The following is a 23,074-nucleotide window of genomic DNA, read 5'->3' as shown; positions in this document are numbered from 1 at the left end:
ATCAGTTTTAGTTATATGTAATGAGAATTTGTAGCTATTAATGATTCATAAAAAGACTTCCACTCATTTACAGACATATACACCTTTTTATTTGAAATTCGTATATGTATTTTAGGACTACCATGTTATTTTAATCCATACGCCACCAGATCAAGGGCCAGCCTTAGTGTATGATCTTGACAGCACGTTACCTTTTCCAGTAGACTTCAGTACTTATGGTTGTCAAACATTAAAATCTGACTTTTTATTAAAACCAGAATTTCACAGGTGAGTGTACACATCAAATGCAAATGTTATTGTTCATGCATGTTCAATTCTTAACATCCATCTAACGTAGTGTATAGAGAAATTGGAAAGTAAATTATATCAGTAATTACTTTTTCACAATATATGTAAAAAGAGTTTTGCACTACCCAAGAATTTTATGATTTTGGTGCTATTGACCCAAAAAATTACTATTAAAAAAGTAGGAAGGTTTTTCTACTCAAATTGTTTACTGTACTCCTTTATTTACTGTCTATGGTTTAAGAAAAATAAGTTTAAGAACTTATATGTAAATTGTAATAATCAATATCCATATATAAAGTATAATAATTTAAATTAGACTATATTTTACAAAATACTAGTCCTTTAAAGCACAGTCAAGACACTTTATAAACACTAAAAGTTAGTTTTATATTATTGGATATGGTAATGTAAGTGCATGTGTGTTGTGTCATTGTTTGTAAGTTCTGTATTGTTAGCCAGGCACAACTGAAAGGCCAATATAGTAAATAATAAATACATGTAAATGTATAGTATTATGAGATTTAACTATTTAGAATAAACATTTGAGTAATCATGTTATAGTTTATATTCATTCTAGAATGAAAAAGGCATAATTCTTATTTATTTCCTAATTTTTATGATGGTTACAAGATTGGTGAAATCAACCAAACCTGTACAAAGATTCATTTGTGAAAGTAGCAGATAAAATATAAAGTTTTTTTATCAAGAAATATTTGGTAACTACCTGAATGTTATAATGATTTTGTACAGGAAAACTAAATTTTTTTAAATGCATATAAGTGTTTTTAAACTTAAAATTAAAATTACTTTGCATCTTGGATAGGCAGTATGTGAAAAGAAAAAAAGCATGAGAAGAACATTGCTTAACAATTCTTAAGACTTAATAAAAAAGAATTTGATATTTTACATATGAAAGCATTGTAATGTTTATTGTTAACATATGCTTGTAATTTAAGGGCTATAACATGAAAACTATATCAAGTTATGAGGTCGTTCCCAAGGATCGAGCCTGTGCTGAAATAGTTAGTTACAATGGTAGATGCCTATTCACTTCTTTCTCCTGTGTACAAACTTTTGGGACAAACTGCAGATGATCTAAAACCTTTCATTTTTATAATTAATGAAATTCCTGGTGCTTATTAAGATTTTCAATAATTAAATATACAGTGAGAAATGTTTTATTGTAAAAATATCAAAAACATTCATAATTTTTCTAAATGTACTCATTCTGGAATATTAATTAGTATAGTTATTTTTTGGTAAATGTTAATTTACCAAAACAGATCTTTTATTAAAGGGCAAATATACCAACATTCAGAAACGTCAGTCTGATTAAATCTTAGTTTAATTTTTTCATTTGTGATTTTAAATATAGATTAAACCAATTCACATATATTTTGTTTGTGAAAATTGATTTGTAAATATTTTTAAACTCTTAAACATGATTTGAACTGTTTAAAATTATTTAATTTACAGTAGCTGTTTAAACCTTAATGATTAAAATCTGCATTCTTTGTTTAAAAATAAGTACTCATTGCCTACACTTTCTCAGCAGTAAAACAAATTCATAAAACAGGAGAGAAGGACATTTTAAACATAAGAAGCTTATGTATTTCTGTATTTCTTTTATAGTTATCTAAACAACAATAACATCTTTTAATGATTTTTTTTAACCACAGTCATACCCTAATATTGTGTTTTTTAAATAACTGATAATCATACCTGTCCCATTCTTTTAGTAACTAACATCTACAACTGATCTGGTAATTTAACTGAACCATTTCAAATGTACTGCAATCAACATAACCCTAAACTTCTGCATTGTCATGCAGATAAAATATTTCTTAGATTTTATAATCCAAGCATCTTTACTAAATTTATGGCTTTTTCTGTTTGCATTAGCAAGCATGTTTTTGTTGTTGGCATTTCAATGCATAGCTACACAATAAATTATCTACTTTGTTTACTATGGGGAATTGAACTTCAGATTTTAGTGTTGTAGACTTAGAAACATGCTGCTGATCTAGGAGACAAATATATTGTACATACATGTCTGACGTAAAAACTGCACAGTTGCTCATGTTATGCTTAATTATCTATGAATTGACACTAGTCGGTTTACTTTTTCTATAAACTTTACAAATTTCATATTGTTATATCTTTTCCCCTTTTCTGTCACAGATATGATAGATGATAAAAAGTGTGCATATTTTTGAAAGCAAATGGGCACCTCCTTAGTCACTTGTGTTAATTTTCAATCTAGCCTTCATATTTTATATCATTATTATAGTTTTGAAACTATAAAACAAATCTTAATGGAAAAAAAAAATACTTGAGATATTTATTATAGAAAGCAGAAGTAAACATTAAGGTTTATTTTGCACAGTACAGTAGACTGGAAAAATTAATTTGTACCTGGAGCTCTTCTGTAAAAGCATAAATGTTTTATATACTTCATTTTTGGAATGTATTAAATTACAATTATTTTATTTTTACTCAAAAATATGTTATTTTTGTACATCAAGTCTATAGATTATTGTCCGTACTAGTAAAGATAAAGAATGCCACTAGTTTTGAAACTGTTCAAATCACATTGAACTATTATATTCTATGCAACAGAAATTATGTGTAAAAGAAGTGTCCTAGTTATTGTAAATTTGATAATGAACAACATATCTTAATGTATTATAAAATTGGTCTTATTTAAATGAAGTTTCTATTTTTCAAGAATACCTTTTTAGCACACAGATTTCATGAAGTGATAAGAAAATTAAATTAATAGCAATGGGGAATAGTGAAAAATATTTTAACCCATAAATATTAATGATATGGAGTCAACTTGTCTCCCTAACTTTATTGTAAACTTAATCACTTATCATACCATGTTTATTTTTAATTTAGTTTTATACATATATTTATATATTTTATGCATCACTGTTTGAGTTTTGATTTTCTACACATACATCACGATACCTTGAAGGACATGTTTATATTACATGATGCTCTCTTCATATGATTATCTTTAAACCAACATTTTATAAACATGTCTCTTAGTATATTTTCCATGGTTCTAAAGTTTTGTATTTTATAATAATTTACCTTCTTTAAATTCTAGTCACTTAAAGTGTTTTTGAGAGACTGAAGTAGTTAAACTTTTTTATTTCTAGAAAATTCCGCATCATTCCTGCTGAAATGTTTCTTAAAAAGTTTACTTCAGATCGTTCTCATATGAGAAACCCTGATGGCACATGGATAAAAAAACCTCCATCTTACTCTTGCATTCAGACATCAGGTATGTGTACCTTTGATTTGAATACAACAAATGTTTAATCATTTTCAGCCTGTTTATATGTGGGACATTATGGAAAACTCATTTTTTATCTAGGAACAGGTGCACTAAATGCATTTGTTGTATTGTATAGTATGGAACACAAATAGTAAAAACCAAAGTTTATACTTTATCACTCAATAATAAAATTACATTTGATCTCTGTACTTGAGATCACAACATGTGATTAATAGGCTTTCACAATAGGCTCAGTATAATATACACAAGTTCATCTACTTTTTTGCACACCATAAGTATTTGTACTATAACTTTTGATACAGTGTATGTATCTTTACAAAATTTGGTAGACTTTTAGTAAATATTACAAGTATTTTGGATTAAAAAACCAGATTTTTTTATTGAATATTTTTACTAAAGATTTGTTTGTGAAAATAGTTTAGTTTGTTACTAGTCTGAATGCAAAGTGATTTCATGTTATGATTAAAAATATTCTTTTTCTCAGAAATCTCAAGTATTGTTTGCATAATCTCTAAAACACTCTAAATACATTTCAGATGTTTGTTTTCAGTAAGACTTTTTGTTTTATATTATTTATATACTCTAACTATGTGGGATCTGTTACTTAACCAACTTTGTAACCATAATAAAAAAATTAGTGAATAAAAATAAATATAAATTATGCTTTTCTCATGCTAAATGACTGTATGTTATAATGCAAAAATACAAATGTTTAGTCTAAGTAGCTACCTAACATTACATAACTTGCACTGACACGGTGCATGTGCACTCAGGTCACATATCCAGTAATATAAAACTGACCTTTAGGCTCCCTTCTCTTGGCTGTGTTTTAGTGGACTTGAATTTTGTAGTATACAGTCACATTTCAATTATTATTAATTATATATATATAGGTTATTACTATTTAGAAATAAATTATTAAACTTATTTTTCTTAAAATATAGAAAAATAAATAAAAAACTAAAACAAGCAATTATTTCTTCGTGCTTACAACCTTTGTACTTGGTTGTTGCTAGACATAGGTGGCTAAGCCTTTAAAAACTTTTGCACTTGGAAGATATCAAACAAAATTTTTTTAAGTTTCATATATATAGGTGAATAACCAAAAAATTGTAAATAACTATACTGACACCATACATTTTCACTATAAATTTATTTAGCTTGGTAACTAAGATGTATTGAGATTTTAAAAAATATGGAACTTTGAGCAGGCTAAAAACACAATCCTATCTCCTCAGAAACTTAGATCGAAAGAATGTGGTAGCTTTTTCAAAGATTAAAATGGCTGAGTAAACCACCTTTGGAATATTTTAAGTTGTTGATTGGTTATTCATATGTCTTATACTGTAGTAGGAATATATAAAGGGACCATTTTAAAGTAGAATGAGGCCACCATGTTTGATTCAGTACATGAACCACAAATTTCAGCAAAATAAAAAGATACGAAGCTCTTATTTTATATTCTAGCTTGGCAATATTAATAATTTGTGTTCCTAATTTGTATGAAATTATAGACTTAGTATATTGATGCCACAAACATTAATTTTAAACAGTGCTGCATTCAACATACCATGTGACTCACTAAAATCTATATCTAGTTGAAAGTATATTGTTCAATTTGATTCCAGACTTATTGACATAAATTAGTGGTTCAATAAAATTTTGAATACAAGTCAACAAATGTGATAACATGGTCTTTGAACCCTGCCCCTTTGTGAAGGAATTAGTTGTTGTTTTCCACGTGAAGAGGGCATTCAGCTCAACTTAAATATCTCTTTTATGATGCAAAATAAAATATACACATAAAGAAGTTATAAGCTGTTCAATGTGTCAAAAACTCTGACCATAATTTACAAGGAACTAACAACACTGAATGGGAAAATTAAGACTAAAGATATACAATGCTAGTCTCAAGGTAGTTTGTTTAAAATCTGTGAAGAAAAGAAGGAGCTTTACATGCAGAAAAGAGAAAGGATGTATTTACTTAAGTCATGATTTAACAGTTGTTTAGATTTTTCATAACTGCCAGTCTTCAAAAAAGCTTCATTTAGTAAAGTTTGTAGTGAGAACTGATCATAATTTAAGTTTATATCAGTTAATGTCGTGATCAGTAAGAGTTCAATGAAATTCTCAACAAGAGCAGAATTCAAAATTCTTCATTATTGTAGGAACTCTTCTATGTTCTCTACAAATTTGCTTTTGTAAAAAAATATAAGAATATAACACCATTTTATTTCTAATGATAACCTTTAATTTTTCTGGTTTAGAAGTTACCACATAGGATCACCAGCAAAAGTTGTTTTAACACAAGACCCAAAACTGAGCACTTTTGGAGAGTTGACTGTTCTTCATCAACCATTCAAAAGTGCTCCTGTTTTTGAGTCTCATTAGAAAACATTACAACATTTAATTTTTGGTAGGGTAGGAGCTTCGTACCAATATTTACTGATCTGTTGTGACAGTACTATATCTAGAGTATGTCACTCTTTATTACTTTGGCAAAAAAGAAAAACAACATAATTTTGTAACATTTCTATAGATTTTGTAAATATTTTAAAATGTTTTCTATTTTCATTGTCTCCACGCTTTTTACACAAAAATGCATATTTACTACCCAGAAAATGACTGTTTATAAAACATAATTATGTAGCATTAAGTCTGGAACATGTACTTTCTTGACATTTGGCAATATGAAAATACAAACTCAGTATCAGATATGACACAGATGAAAGTGATGAAAATAGGGCAATGTTGTTTGTTGCCAGTTTATTTTAAGTAGTATTTTTATGATAATAAAGAACATTTCACAATAAAGGTAAATTTTATGGGTGAAAAATTTTCAAGCTTTAAAGGTATGACTGTTATATTCTACTTCTTTTTCTTTCTTGATGTTTTTTATGTTTTCCCTTGTACTACATGGAGACAACCATTTAAGCATAATAAAAATCATAGTGTGATTGTATTTTACTATAAAAAGCTAAAAAAATGTTTATTTCTATTTGAGTGCCAATTTAGATACCTAAAGTTGTTCTTTGATCCATTTTTGTTTACTTCAAAAGGATTGTCATTATTGCAGTATGAAATAATAATGTTTTTAATGTATTGTGATACATATCATATCGAGAATGAACCACTGCTACACACTGTAATCTTTAACATCACCAAGGAATTATATCAATGTTTTTATGAGATTTGAATACCTGCAAAGTTGAAACTTCTGATTAACTTTTCAGGACTATCTTTAAGATGAGATAAGGTTAATAAAAAGAGGTGTGTTTCTCTGAAATATTGATATTTTTTGTAAATAGGTATATTATAGAAACTATTTACTGTGACCGTATAGTTTTTGAGTCTGGGTAATGTATTCTACTTTAGTGTTTTGTCTAATATCTCTGTATATTTTATTAAATTATTTGGCAGATGTTTGATGAACAGGATTTTTATATGATGTTAGATAATGAGAATTTTTATGATATAATATCTGAATATGTATATTTTCATTAAATATTTGTGGTGGGGATTTTTTAGTCAGTGGATAACAAACATGTCTAAGAATCATTATAATTCATGTTAAAAAGTAAATTAAATGACATGGTTTTATTAACTTAGATGGGGACACAATTTGGCATTGTTAACCCTACTAACATTGGGTTAATTTTACAAACTGTCCTTATATTGGAGAATTAGCATTTACTATGATTCTGAACTTACTGTTTGTACCTTCACAAAATTTGACCTGCTTTTAGTTAATGTGAGAAGCATTTTTACTAAATATGAAGTCAGTCTGATGAGTCTGAATGTAAGAAGATTTTCATGTTGAGAATAAAAATTTATATTAGTTTATAACTAAAGTTACAATAATAGTTATAATTTGTTGATTTCAAAGAGAAATATTTTAAAAGATCTCAGAATTGTCTGAGCCCTGATCACTTCAGAATTGTCTAACTTCTTTGAAATAACTACTGAAAAGTTCTAACCAATCAAAACACAAACAATACAGAATTAAAATAATCTAAACAAATTTGAACCTCTTACCTTCTTTATTTGCTGAAGTAACAACAATAAATTTGTCAAACCCACCAGAGAAGTTCCTCCCCTCTGTCCCTTGCTTTTCATATTGTTCACTGATCAATGTTACATGATTATTGGACATGTTTATTAACTAACAGAAATAGCAGATTTTCTTCTATGGAAATACTAAAATTCTGTTTTTGTTGTTCCTGTTTTTACCATTTAGTCAAAAATAGTTACTTGGTTATTGGTGATGAGATGTAATGCCCTGAACAATAGTAGTTTTCTTTTACTTGTTTATAGCTAATTTAGAAGGTCAGATAAATTATGGTAGTTTGGAAGCATTCTGTTTTTGTGACCAATATATTTTTAATGTTTAAAATGCATATTTGAAAGCTGTGTTGTTTCTTTTGTAACTAAGATTTTTGTGATTACAAGGTTTAGAGAAGAATATAAGCTATAATATTTGAGTGTATATGACTCAACTATGCAGTTAGTATTAGAAATCTTTTTATATGTATATTTTTCAACTAAAAGTAACTAAAATGTAAACATTTTAAACTACTCAACAAAACTAACAAACCTAACAAAACTTCATTAAAATAAAGCATATAAATATACACTTGTTCAAACATTAGTGTGAAATATTAACATTGAATCACATCCTATTTACATTGGTTCTATGAAAATTAACTCAGGGGCTCCAACTGTGATTTATAGAAGTAAAAAATGGATATGAAAATAAAAATTTATTTGGGCTTTTAAGTAATCAAACCTTATCAACACAAAGTAAGCAATTCTCATCATAAAGGATGATGGTGTGAAATCTTAGAGGAGAGTCTGTTCTTTCTTTGTTATAAATATGTCCATCAGCCGTGCAAAGTTAATTAGCAAGCAGTCTCAAAAGTCAGAGATAGGGAGGGGCATTTCTGGTAGGTTTGAGAAACTTGTTGATGTCTCTGCAAATAAAATAGGTAAGAGATTCAAAATCTAGATTCTTGCTGGTAATTACATATAGTTTGTGTTTTTAATTACTTGGAAACTGCAGGAACCTGTATTACAAGTTCAAATATTTTAAAGTTAAAACATAGATATCAAAATATTGGGTGTCCCAGAAAATGTACAATTTCAGAGATGCCAACTATTTCAAATGACTGAGCGTAATGATTGTAGACAGAGCCCGTACAGATATCGTACAACCATTGGATACAGTTTTGAGTCATCCATGTCTGTGGATCCATCTGTGGCTAAACTGTAAACACTGTTATGCTTGAAATCATATTGTAATCTTCACAACCCAACATTTGTACAATGGTTGTAGTTTTGGTTCTAGCACAGCCATACTTTTTTGCTATATCGGAGTCTGGGAACATTTTTCTGAATAGATGTCCTGCATGATCAGCTACAGCTAGGGGTAAATTATGAGCAATGACGAATTGCATGAACCTCACTTCTGCATTTGTGGTTTCATATTCTGAATTCTTACTCATAAATGTTGTTAGCTGCATCATTTTTGTCTTCGCCTCAGCCTCTTGTTGGTGAGATGCTGATTTTGTATGTCTGGAACAATCGTTTATCCCGCCATGCGACACAGAAAAATCGATGTGACAAACTGTACAAAATGCATGACTGTTACTGACTTTTGATGCAATGACCAGATATTTTGCACTATACTCTTTCCTAAATTTTTGATTCACAGTTTTAGTCCTTTTAGATTTGCCAGAAACGATACAATCTGGTGAGCGAGGCCTCTTTTTTTCCATCTTGTGAACAATCGCATTGGTGTTTCTATGCTGCTTAGAAAACGAGAAATACACATCGACACGAGCGCTGATTAGCTGACAAGCACTGATGACGTAACTCTGGATTACCCCACGTACCCAGTATGGAGAAGCACCGCACTAAAACTATTGGAAGATGTCGGAGATACAAATATTTTTTATTATTTCAAGCACAAACATGATTGTCGCAAGTAGCTATTTGGACTGTCTTTTATTTATTATCAAAATTTATTTGTATCTCACTAGAAATTTTTTTTTCACCCATTGCAAGCCCTGGGGGAACAATTTATCACTTTATTGTATAGGCCTATATAATATATAATAATTTGGGAGTTGCAACAAGTCGTAATATTTGTCTGTATGAGCATATAATCGTAATGTATACATCAAAATCATAATGATTACACTCAAATTGTAATGCCTGGCATCTCTGCAATTTTAATGTGGCACAACAAAAAGTACAGACTCTGGTGATTGCCAAATAGTAAATTTACTCATTTAAAAGCTAAATGATGAAAGATTGTGTTCCCATAATATCTTTTCATGTCTCTTGTTCAATGTAGGCTCCACATTTACCAATAGCATTATGCATATGGACTGTCATGTTGTTCATCATTTCAGAGAATGTTTGTTGGTGGGTATTCCAAATCACCCACTGGATATTGTCCTTGAGCTCACTAATAGTCTGAAGCATTGAATTAATACAAATTCTATGTTTTAGATAACCAATAAAAAAGGTCTGGATATGACAAGTTAGGTGAATATGGAGGCCATTTCAGATCTTCATAATGAGAAATCAGTTGTTTATAAGAATTTTTCATGACAGTAACAACTTGTTTCTCTGGTAGCATGAGGAGTTGCTCCATCCTGCTGAAACCTCATTACTTCATCAGAACTGTTTGTTTAGTTCGAGGAGAAACATTACACAATTATACAGTCATTCGATAGCAGTTAACATGCCACATTCGTTGATGTACACTGATAATATAGTAAATTGTTTAATGAAATTTTGAATTCAAAATATCATGAAATGGGCAATTTGACCGTGGTTATATGGAAAGATTTAAGGTTGATATACTTTGCAAAAGTAAAAAAAGTCATTGAGTCTTGACCAACCTTTCTTACCTATGTGTATAACACCTGATTGTTTTTCCACATTTCAACAATCTATTTAGCAGTTAATTATTTTTTATGTGGAAGCCTTGACTATCATTTTGGTTACTGTTAGTAAGCTCTGGATAATGACATCCAACAGTAATTAAAGTGTTAGACAGTTTTTAACTACTTGTTAGTGTTTTAATAAACCGTTTAGACAAAACAATCGTTATGCTCCAGATATATAAAAAGTATTTTATTTAAAAAAAATTTATATATATATATATATCAAGTTTAAAGGTCATTTTTCTAAACTTTTAATCAAAACTTATGTAAATCTTTCTAGCATGCACTGCAAGTTTTGAAAGACTTGCTAGTGTTTATTTTGTAAATTGTGTACATTATTTCTTTTGTTAAAATATATATATATTTTTTGTATGTTCTTTATCTGAAAGTTTCTTGGTAAATGCTAATTTTAATTCACATATAACACAGGTAAGAAATTTCTAGCAGATATGCAAGGAATACAAGTAATTGTAATAAGTACCTCTTACTGTTTCACTATTTTTATAAATATAAATATTCCTAACATTTTTAAGTGACTTTAATATTAAACTAAACTTTAACACTTTTTTTGGAACTTTTACAAATACTTCTGTTACATTAAATTTTAGGTCTTTATGTCAAAATTCCAAATGTTGTGGAACTTAGTTTAATTTCAATTAATATATGCAGTATTGTTTACTAATCCTAAGTGTATTATTTTAATATACCAGCAGAGACCTGCAAAACATTTGGAGTCAAGTTATTATCTTTATTGCAACAGTTCTTTAAATACAGAATTTCTAGAATAATACAAAAGAATTATGATTTCAGACACCAAAGTCTATACATCCACTTGTCTTAAGCTTAACAAGTTAAGTGTTTGTTAAGTATAACCTATATTTGTTAAGGAGATAACATTGTAAATTGTGTAACATTTTTTTGCTTTTGTTTGATTAGAACTAAATTTTAATGTATGTAGTTTGAATATACAAGAATGTTTTTTTCTCAATAGTTATTACTTAGTTCATTTAGTGATCTAAAATTTAATGAATATTTGGTTTTCATAATCAAAGTGTTAAAAGTTGATTTATTTTAAGTGGTAGTTTTGAGAAATTTCATGATGTAACTCAGTACAAGTCATACATTACTTATGCAGTTTAATTGTTATGCTAGGTTTTAGTAATATTGTTTAGATCATTTTACCAAAAGTTTCCAAGTTTTTCTAGATGTAATATTGTTGTCACTAGAGGGCTAGATATTTCTAGCTTTTTTTATTGCATGTTATAAATATGTGCAGGTAGAGAGGGGTAGACAGTTCTAGACTGAGTGATTGGCAGTTCAGCTATGACATACAATTTCTAAAGAAGTTAAAGTTAAGTCATAAGACATTAAGTTAATGAAAGTGAAATTAAACTATGTCATTGTTAGTTTCGCTATAATGGGCAATATTTAAAGTGAGTTTCACACCGGTATTGTGATAACAGAAATAATAGAGAATAATTTATCTTGTCACAGGATGTTCTAAAGTAACTCAATCTGCCTATGCAGAATTTGACCAAAAGGAGACAATAATTTAAAGTTATAGATACTACTATCACTGGTTGTGCAATAACAAACAGAGTACAGAAAAATAATTTGTCTTGTCATTTGAATTCTAAAGTAACTGAACTAGCTTGTGTAGACTTTTGACAATAAGAGATAGTCATTTACAACTTTGATAACTAATAGTGAAACAGATTTTTGCATACACATTGGACTTTTTTATATATATTATTTTAAAACAAATATATTGTGTGTTGTCTGTTTATTGCTGACATTTATAGCCTACTCTAGAAGAATTCCAGTTCTATAAAACTGACAACTCAATACCATCAATAAATAAATTTGTAACATTATACTATTACCTAATGTTAGACTTTTCTTTAAAACGTTTGGTACGCTTTCAACATGTTGTTTTATAAAATGTCTTCTAACATATATTTCCATTTATCTGTTGAAATGAGGTACACACATGTCAGAACAGACAAAAATTGAGTATTGTTGTAATAGATTCATTGTATTACTGGTATTAGTGCTATATAAGTGTTACACTGACTAGATTTAAGAGATTCTTAAAAAAAGTAATTTTGTATTTAGAATGTCTTGCAGAATACGATTAAATTTTGACTAACTTTCTGTTTATAGAAAGCACCAACAACTTGAAAGAATTCATCAGCATGAAAGCTGGAACGGGAATTGGTGAGGTGATGAATTTAAACCAGTTTATAGAAAAATATTTTCCAGACTGAGAAGTCACCAGAAATAAGAACTGATATATATATAAAAACCCAAAAAAAAACCTGTTCTTATGGTTACTTTTGGATGTTTCTGGGGTTGAGGATTATGTGAAAATATATTCTCTTCTAGCTTCCTGATGATAAAAAATATATATTTGTTTTAATATGTTCCTTTATGTAATTTCTTCATTAAAAATAATATATTTTTTATCATTTAGATTAAGATCACACAAATCAGAATAATGACACTTATTGTAACGTTCACATAAGTGTAAAGTAAGATGTAGCAAATACTTCAAAATTTAGAATGGAAAAGCGTTTATTGTGTGGAAAACACACAAGAATAAATTACGAATTATAAATTTTACAACATATCCAGTTCATACTTCACATAATTAGTAAAAGATTGTGTTTGCTGTAATATTATAATCTATGAATTATCTTATTCAGAACAATTTAGAAGAAAAAGACTATAAAAAACTTTAATTTTGTAAGTTTTTAGAATTTGTGTGTTACATATTGTGGGTTCGAACATTCTGCTTATGATAATGTAAGTGACTGGTAAGTTACATTAATTGGCAAGGGTTTAACCATGTATCAAAACCCACACTGGCAAAAGTAAATTAACCTTTAAAATGATTTAGATGCAGTCAAAATAAATTTTATTTTTAATGTTCTGATTTTATTCGCATTTATTAAGCTTAATTAAGAGGAAATAGTTGTAGAAAAGCAATAAATTTGTAGCAAGCAGACACAGTTTGGGATTTTTAATTTCATAAGGAGTAATTATTGAAGCATTTCCAAAAATCATTTAGTATATCAATGATAAACATAGTTTATAAATTAATATCAGTTTTGATACAAACTGTGCTGGTGACTGAAACCTATTCAGTCTACTTGTTAAAGGATGTACTGATTGTAGAACAGAAATGGAAGGTAATGTTTTTATTACAAAACAAGTTTTTATGACTATGGTATACATAGACCCTTTTTTTTTTTAATTTGTGTAAAAATGAGAGGTGTGACATCAACTGTGATTAATACTAATGCTTGGAATTAACCAAATAATGAAAGTGTGTGTAAGGAAAATGACATTTTAAAACCTACATTTAGATGACTTCCATTGCTGTTATTATGATTCAAATCTGTAATAATATTTCAGGACATGGAATAACTTTATTAGCATTTTGTACCCAGATGCACATCATAAAACAAATAACATTTCAACATCATTTCTAGTAATTTGTAAGTGTGCGCACAAACTTAGTTACACGTGATAAAGTGATGCTTAGCTATTAATAATAATCTGGTATTCTTCAACATTTAAGGAAGTGATTAAGGACAGAATTAAGATGTTTTATTTCTCAGTACATTAACAGAATAATCTCAGTATAAAGACTGAGGTTATCAAGAAAATTAGAATAAAATAACTAAATAATCAGTGAAAAATTTGTGAAAGTGAAAGTGTTTTTCACTAATCACTAAAATTACTTCTCATTTAGAAACAGAGATATGTATTTAGTAGTATCTGTGTCAAGAAATGATTGTACAAAAATTAAAATAATAGTCTTTCTTCCCTAAATTATTACATACAAATTATTTAAGGAAAGTATATCATTAAATTGCTCAAATGTATTGTTTACAAATATATTTTGATGTGTTTGTTATATTTATCATAGATTTGTTTGTTTGCCAAAGCATGTTGAATTATGTTGTATTAGTGACATTATATGTTTTCTATTTTTATCATTTATGATACTAGTATAGTCATCATACTTTAAGGGGATTATTGCAGAAAATGTTAATTAACAATATAAGTCTTAATGGAGAGAAAGAAAAATATCCACTCATTTTTGCAATTTAACATTTGGATTATTTGTATATGAAATAATATAATTTCTATGTCCTCATATCATCCATCATTTCTGGCAAACTTGTTGGTTTATCAGCAGTTTTCATTTCTTCCAAAAGATTATGATGCTCTTGTTTTTAGGTTGTAAAATGTAATTGTTTTAACTTGATGTACTTAAACTTGTTCTTTTTACCTCTTCATGAAGTAATAATGGTTTTCTATTTAATTTGTTTCAGTAAAAGTTATAAATTCAGTATAAAGTTCCAAAATATAATAGCCTATGATTTTAAAGCAAATTATGTGTGTTGTAAGACATGAAAATGCAATTATATGTGTGTTTTAAATCATTTATGCAGTTTTCATGAATTTTGTCAAAAAAAAATAGGATACATATGTCTTGTTCATGTACATTATGAAATTGCACGTTTTTTGTTATTGTGTTTACTTGCATTTATATTATTAATATTTCACTGTTATTATGCTGTATTAGCTTTTGTGTTGAAATGTGCGTCACATTTCTGGATTTAAAATTTTGTTTACTTAGAAATAAATAAAAGTACCTGGAGTGGAATTGTGAGACCTCAGCACAATGATGAACTAGTTAATTTAAAATGTATATATATTTTTGAGGAGCATGATTTTTTTCATCACTACTTTTTGGGGCTTTTTTATATGTTCTTCAAATGAGAAAGGTAAAATGCTTTTTTTTGCTATTAGAAGTAAACTCCAGTGGAAAGAGGGCTGAAATATTTTATTGATTAACCTTGAATTACATATTTCTCATGATATATTGGGGTATCTATAAATGATAAATGGACTCTATGAGTGTGTATGTACTGTTTTGTCATTACATCAAACTTGCATCACTTTTCCAAATAGAGACCTTTTTTGATTATGTTGAACACTTTTGCCTAGGGCACATGGATTGTTTTTGATACTAACCTTTTTGTTACTGTATTCTTCCCTGTTAAAAGATGCCACAAACTGCCTACCATGGTTAGGGTATAAATTGTTACAAGTCTCTTTCAGGATAGTTCTGGTGCTTTGAGTTGATCCATATATTTTTGTTTTTCTGTGCTGTCGAATATAAATGATATCCTTAGCTTGGAAATTCTAAATCCACACTCTGGACACAGATGTATGATCTGAGTGTATAAACATTTTCTGTTGAAAAGAACTGTTATATACCTTTCTCAAAAGGCATTATATTTTGGTGGTAATACACTACCTATGAAATGCCAAACTGTGTGAAATCTATCTCTGATACATCCTGTCCCTTTGTGACTTTATATAGACTGTGGTTGTCATATGACTTGGTGATTTGCATTATTAAAATATTTTAATATAATATACTTAATCTGCTGTATAATTTCTATACAGCCATCTGTGCATCTTCTTGACTGGTAAATTATTTTCTTAATATTTTGGGAAAATATTTGTGACAGTGAGGAGGTGTGTACTTCTTAATAAATGAAGAAAAAGTAGTGAAATAAAGTAGTTATAGCACTTTCCAAGTAGCATATATCATCATCATCAAATAGATATTTTAGAGAAAAATATGCAAAAGCTGCTTTAATTAAGCAATAGAAAAGGGACAAATAGAGCATCCTAGTGAGTAGCATTTTTACTTTTTAGTATCCTCGCATGACTACTAAATACTTAACTAAATCAACTTGTAACTCAAATTTTAAAACATCTTTAGCCTGAATACTTTGTGATTGGCCATAAGTGTTCACAATTATATATATATATATATATATATAAACATAAAAAAGAAAGAAATGTTGATTTCAAGTTGCTTAAGAATTGGTGTATTAATCAGTAATTTTATATGTTGTATAAATACAGAAAAGTAACTATTTTATATGGAAAATTATTTTGAAGCTTCTTTTTTTTTAATGTTATATCATGTCACCCTATCTGGTCTTGTTCTCTCTGGTGACTGTTTTTTTTACCATAGCAGTGGAGTATAATTTTCATTGAAAAAAACTGTTATAAGGCTGTAAAGTCCAAAGTGCATTACTCCTCCCTGCAGATTTTCATAATTCATTTAGTTTGTGAAGACACTTGTTTCCTTATAAAATTTGCAACAGTCCAATCACACAGAGGTCTATAGGTGTTACAGTCAGTGACTTTACTAGAATATGGAATAACATGAATACCAATTCCCTTATCCAGTTGCTTAGGTATGAAATGGTTAAACAGAAGGTATGACTAAAAATCTTATTGAAACCATATCATTTCCACCTTGTTTCTCAACGAAGATTCTTTTTGATTTTGTTGTGTACTGTTTCATAGGACATGTGAATGGTTATCAGACAAACATTTTATGTGATTTTTCAAATTCCTCAAGTTTTATTTTGTGTGATATGATATTCTAAAGTCATGAGTTTAAGTTTGTATAAACACATGTATTTTACTTATAAATACATATTTTGTTTTCTTTGTTTGGGAGCATGTCTACCAGAAAGAGATTTAATTTGGGTGATAATTATTAATAAGGTATAAATTATGGCTGGAAATCTCTGTTCATATATACCATATATTTTTGTGTAATTATGATGACTGACTTGTAAGGACTTTGAACATTTTTGGAAACTGATCTTCACAAATAAGCTAATGAAATCACAACCAAGAGTGCATTCATTTTCACCACTGATGACCAGGGGCATTTGCCAAGTGATGGGTTTCCCATGCTGATGCCATTATTGTTCTTCCAAACACACAAGTCTGGCACAAAAGTTAACTGTTAATTGTTTGAGTGTACATACTGATTGGCAGTATAACTAATGATAATGACCTCCATTCAAGTTTGTTTTGCTGAAAGATGCAAACACAGTTCAGGGAATACATGTAGTGTTCAAGAACAAATAGCATTGGGCCCAGCTTGAGAGAAAACATTGATATCAAAAATATTCCTTAAATCTCAATAGAAAATTGATTGCTTTGAGAAAATTATGGATGACTTTATTATAAAATAAAAGATTATGATGTAATAAAACTTTCTTTGTTAAGTCCTAGTTCTAGGTCTACTGTACATCTAAGTGCAATACTGCATGGTGTATTTCTGTTTTGACCTCTGACATTAAAGGTGGATGGAGGTTATGTTTTAACCCCTGTGTGTGTATGTATGTCTGCAAGGTTTCTTGAAAATGACCGATTGGATTTGGATTAAAGCTGGAATATCTTTGGATTTTGTTCTAATTTAGAAATGATTGATTTTTTTTTAGGTTCAAGGTCACAACCAGGTCAAAATAATCCAGAAAATCCCTGTTAAATGTAGTGATCGATTTTTCACTTTTTTTTTTTTTACTGTATAACTGAGTCAGAAATGATCAAGTCATGGTGAAACATGTATATAGATTATTATTATTATTCATTGTTTTGTTAGAAAGGATTCATGTCCATTGATAATGACAAACAAATGGATACATTTTGGTTTGTTTTTCGTTAGAGCCAAATATAATCAATGCTGCATGGCAGAGATATGCAATCTGAGTACTTCTCTATTTGGTGATCCATCTAATTTCTAACGTTGACTTAGGCTTATATTGCCTGTATATCTCCATTTCAATCAAGATACTTTGTAACATTAATTTATGCCACGAATGCCTGATGATGATTATTGGTGGTGCAAGTTGTCAAAAAATAAACCAGTCACTTCATATATTTATTTCCAAATAAGTAAAAAGTATGAGGAAGTAAATGAATGTATTTGTTTTGTTGTTTTATTTCAGTTTTTTAACTTAAATGAACTTTCATATAGGCTTTAAAATGTGCCTGCAGAACAGAACATCTAGAAATATACAGTTTCTGAGGAGTTCAGGCAGCCATTGACTTTTATGGGTTTAGCCCCAGGATGCATTGTTTAGAGATGTTTCAACCCAAGCTTTTATCTGGGTAATTATTGTTAATTGTTTGTTTCACGGATTCTCATTTGTTAAGAGAGATCATACTTTGTTTACCATGTCGTATAACTCATTTTAGATCTCTTTATGGATGGCCCTGGTGCCTTATGTTGATTCATGCTTCTTTGTTTTCCAATGCTATTAGTTACAAGGAATATTTCAAATTATAAGTGCATCAGCAGTTAAGCTAGAAGATTGAGGGCTTATAATAATAGAATTGAGATTTGATTCCTGTGGTGGGCACAATATAGGAAACCCAATTAAAAAGATGAAATAATTAAATGGTACGAATGACATTTGTCCTTGTAAATGAATCATTAATGTTACTTTGAAACAAAAAATTGTTTTTTAATGAATAATGTTTTTGTTTAAGACTAGTTTTTGTGAAAAGTTCTTGACTTCAAGTTACAGTTGTTTAATTAACCTATTAATTCATTGTGTTTTAAATATATCTATATATATATATATTGTGGTTAGAATAGTTAACTTTAAAAGGATATTTAGTTGTATATTGGGTATGATAGTATGTTGTGGGTCATTTCAGTTGTTATTTGAAAGAAGTAATTTCAGTTTTTCATTTTTATGTGATTGTTATGCTATGTGTAATCTGTTTTGCAAGTAGCATTTTAAAATGCATTATAGTTATGAAGTTTAGAATTATGTACATGTCAGAATTTGTTACTTAAGCTTAATTTTGTTTTATAAGGTTTACTTAATTGAGGTATATGACAATGTTTAAGCTATACATTGTGAATTTCACTCTTTATCTTATCTTTATCCTGATTTTTAATCAAAATATTGAAAATAATTTAATACAATAGTTTAGTGTCATAAAATGGCATATGGCTAATAAATTATTTTTTATAAACAAAAATTATTTATTTTTTACTTTTGCAAAATCCAGTGATTGATTCTAATGTAAACAACATGGATAATTGGATGTCCACGTGTGTAAGGCTTTTGTAATTTGAAAATATCTGTGGTTCGAGAAGACTTACCTATCCTTTAATAGATTGTTTACAAAGAGTATTCATGGTGAAATTGGTTGAATAATGGCAACTTTCTATAGAAACACAAGTTTATATACTTTTTCAAGCTCTACACTTGTGTTTCTACAGGACGTTGCCATTATTCAACCAAATTTGAAGGCTTTGCGTAATCTCATATTTGTATTATCAAAAAAAGAAAAGAAATCCTCAATTTTTTTAGTTTTTTTCCTTTGTATGGAGATTCATTAGTATAAATTTGAAAAACTAGAATATTGTGTTTTTAATGGTCTATTGTAATGTCTATTTTGTCTAGCTTTGTAATACTTTATGTCAGTGCATTTTGTTCTGTGATGTTGAGATTTCATGTTAATCTTTAACAAGTTGGTGATAATGTGTGATGTAGTTGAATGAGAATGGATGAGTTGTATAGATGTTTGAAAAACATCTTTGTAACATCTAGATATTTGAAAAATAAAGCACGTGTTATTTTAATGTAAAAGACAAAGCAATGTTCAATATTCTTTATGTATACGTTCAGAAAAAACATTGGCATTAAACATGTTAAAAAATAAGTATTCCAAATGATCTTACGTGATAGAAATAGGTTTTTTATGAATATTACAACTTTTACAAATCAAATTTTAACACATAATAGCATTATTTACAGATTAGTTGATATTACTTGAAATTAAGTGCACTGGATAAATAAATATAAAAAAAATGTTGTAAGAGTGGTGTTTTTGAACATGAAAAATATACACTACAGAAATTACATTCAGTTTCATTTTAGACCTATCATACTTTAATGTAAATTCAGTTTATTTAGAAGTAGTGTGTGTTCACTGTTCTTTACTGATCGGTTTGAAGCCTAGTTTCTATCATGTTTAGTTTTGTTCACCATATGTAATCTTATGTTTTTACTCTTGTTTATTCACATGCATGGAACTCAGCGAGCATAAATACAGACAAACATGAGCTAGGTGGGTTAGTGGCATGAAATTGTATACAAGATGACAAATTTTAATTTTAGAAAAGAACAAGTAGTCTAGCATATTCAATGAAAAATACTTGACACTTTCAACACAACCACTTATGGCCCACATGACCAGGTGGTTAGGTTAAAGTTCATAATCCTAATGAAATGTTTAATGGTCTGCCACTTTGAAACCAGATAAAATGTACAACCAGCTCAGAGAGACAGTTTTATACAAATTGTGTTTGAATACTCATGCAGTGAGGTAATGGTTACATATACCAGTGATTTCAAAGTACCTACATTTGTTGACAGTACTTATTACGGTACCCATATGATACCCATGGGATACAATAAAGCTATTACAAATTTTACAGTACTATTACCCATATAATACCCATTGGATACAATAAAGCTATTACAAATTTATTGCAGAAATGATTTCTGATAATTTTGCTGTTCTAAAAAGTAAAAACAAAACATACCATTGGTGCTTTTAAATAAATCACTTTTTTTTTAATTGCATGCGCTATAAAATTGTTTGTTGTTAAACACAAATCTACACAATGGGCTATCTGTGCTCTGCCAATAGTGGATATCAATCCCCGGCTATTTAGTGTTCTAATCCTTCGACCTACCACTGAACTACATGGAAGGGGGGGGGGTCACCATTTTGAAGCTCCTGATGTCATAGAATGGACTTATTTACAATAGCCTGTGTACAACCGGTGATTATTACTAATTGATTTTGTTTTTACTATTGTTTTACTATTGATTTTGTTTTTCATATTTACAGCAGGTTTACTTTAATTCGTGACCTTTTTCCCCCATCTTGAATAATATTCGATTTTACTAATCGTCTATTTGATGTGGTTTGTATTTATCATTGTGTTCATACTTGGTGAGTCAGTGGTTAAGGTGCAGCAGAATTATATGTTCGATGTGAAATTTCAGCTATGCAATCAGAAAACACCCAACGTTTTAATCTGGTGAACAAAGAACCCTGGTAATGTTACAGATTATATCATTTTACGTACGAGATGTTTATTTCTAGTCTAGACTATACCTTCGTCTAATTTGTTTGGTGGGATTTACGTAAAATAATCGCCACACAAATTTATGGAACTTTGCTTATATAATCTATATTAATTAATTTATTCTTGTTGTTTTTTAATTACCTACCAGTGTTAAAAAATTATATCATCAGTTTCTACCACATACAAATACATTGTTCAAAATTCACAAACAATTTATTTGAGTAATTCTACTTTTAATTAAAGGTTTGCTTTGCATGATGTCATCTACCTATAAACATCGTGGAATAGCACAGTTGTATCAAGTAAAAGACTCGTATTTGCTTCTAACCTTTCGTCTAAAAACAAATTTATTAGAAATTTATGTTCGTACGACAAAGATATTTACTATATAAAATTATAAACATGAGTGTTGGTAAACTAAATTTTTTTTTCTTTCGAAATCCACATTATTTGTTATCCAAAATGAGAATTTAATATGTGTAATACTCATAAGGCTCTAAATCTAATGAAAGAGCAAATGTTAATTTTTTTTTGTCATCCGTTGGGACAGCGGTAAGTTTACAAACTCAAGGCTAACATCCTGGGTTCGATTCCTTGCGGAGGACACAGCAGATAGCCCAGCGTGACTTTATCCTGAAACAAACAAAAAGATGTTAATTTTCATGGTCTTTTCTCCCATGTCTTCACGTTTTGTTACGAAGTGAAGCGAGCTTCTTTTCTGTGGAGTATAAGGTACTCAATTGAAGAAACTAGAGGAATGGGGTTCTGGAATAGTAAACTTTGTAAGAACTGTACAAGTTAGTACTTCCTGCGAAAATCTTTGTATCAGTTGTAAAGAAAACTTCTTGTATATCATCCATTCAGTAGGACAATCCTAGTGTACTACAGAATATATGAGTATGGTTCTACATAAAGAAACACAAGTCAACATTTTAAAGATAGGGAAAATGATTTGGATAATGTATCTATTACTGTTCGTCTTTTTGTTAATTCGTACCACACGATTTTTGAATGACACATATTATCATTAATGTTTACGGTGTTTTGTTGTTGTTGTTTTTACCATTAAGAATTTCCGTCTAAGGCATCATCATCAGAAAGCATTAAAAACTGGACGACTCATGTTTTGATCAAGTTTAATATTTTCTATTCAGAGATGCAGTGCAAAAGCTATATTCCTCGCAACAATTCTTCATGTTAACAACGTACATAAAGCCATGAGATAATTCATATAATTAAACTATTAATCAACAATAAGGAAAATGTTAATTTTTTTATTTGATGTTAATAACCATGCATGGTTGAATAAAGAACCAGAACAAATAGAGATAATTTTAACGTTTACATAATATTTATTGCTTCCTTTCATACTGGAGAAGTAACATGTGTAAAACAAAACGTATCTATTACGATGAAATAAACACTAGTATATAGATATATAGATGTAAAGCTAATTTTACAGACACATATAATATCAATCCTAGTGTACTACAGAATATATGAGTATGGTTC

General features: G+C 28.9%; 2 protein-coding genes across 4 annotated transcripts in view; one reads left to right on the top strand and one right to left on the bottom strand.

Moving 5' to 3' along the window:
- Positions 1–20,057, top strand: part of tun (N-terminal glutamine amidase tungus) — a 34,843-nt gene extending 14,786 nt beyond the window's left edge. For all 3 annotated transcript variants that reach the window (XM_076468530.1, XM_076468531.1, XM_076468532.1), the window contains exons 5-7: positions 116–267; positions 3,456–3,580; positions 12,712–20,057. In XM_076468530.1, the coding sequence (XP_076324645.1) occupies positions 116–267; positions 3,456–3,580; positions 12,712–12,815 (381 nt within the window). In that variant the 3' untranslated portion in view covers positions 12,816–20,057. The remainder of the gene's footprint in view (positions 1–115; positions 268–3,455; positions 3,581–12,711) is intronic.
- Positions 20,058–22,092: 2,035 nt separating this feature from the next.
- LOC143232740 (glutamate decarboxylase-like) overlaps positions 22,093–23,074 on the bottom strand; it is a 71,589-nt gene continuing 70,607 nt past the window's right edge. The window contains exon 15 of the mRNA XM_076468529.1: positions 22,093–22,195. The gene's annotated coding sequence lies outside the window, so the exon portion shown is untranslated. The remainder of the gene's footprint in view (positions 22,196–23,074) is intronic.

This window comes from Tachypleus tridentatus, chromosome 11 (assembly GCF_004210375.1).
Source record: "Tachypleus tridentatus isolate NWPU-2018 chromosome 11, ASM421037v1, whole genome shotgun sequence".
Lineage (NCBI taxonomy): Eukaryota > Metazoa > Arthropoda > Merostomata > Xiphosura > Limulidae > Tachypleus > Tachypleus tridentatus.
Note: the sequence above shows the minus strand (reverse complement) of the source record. Positions and strands in the feature narration are given on the sequence as shown.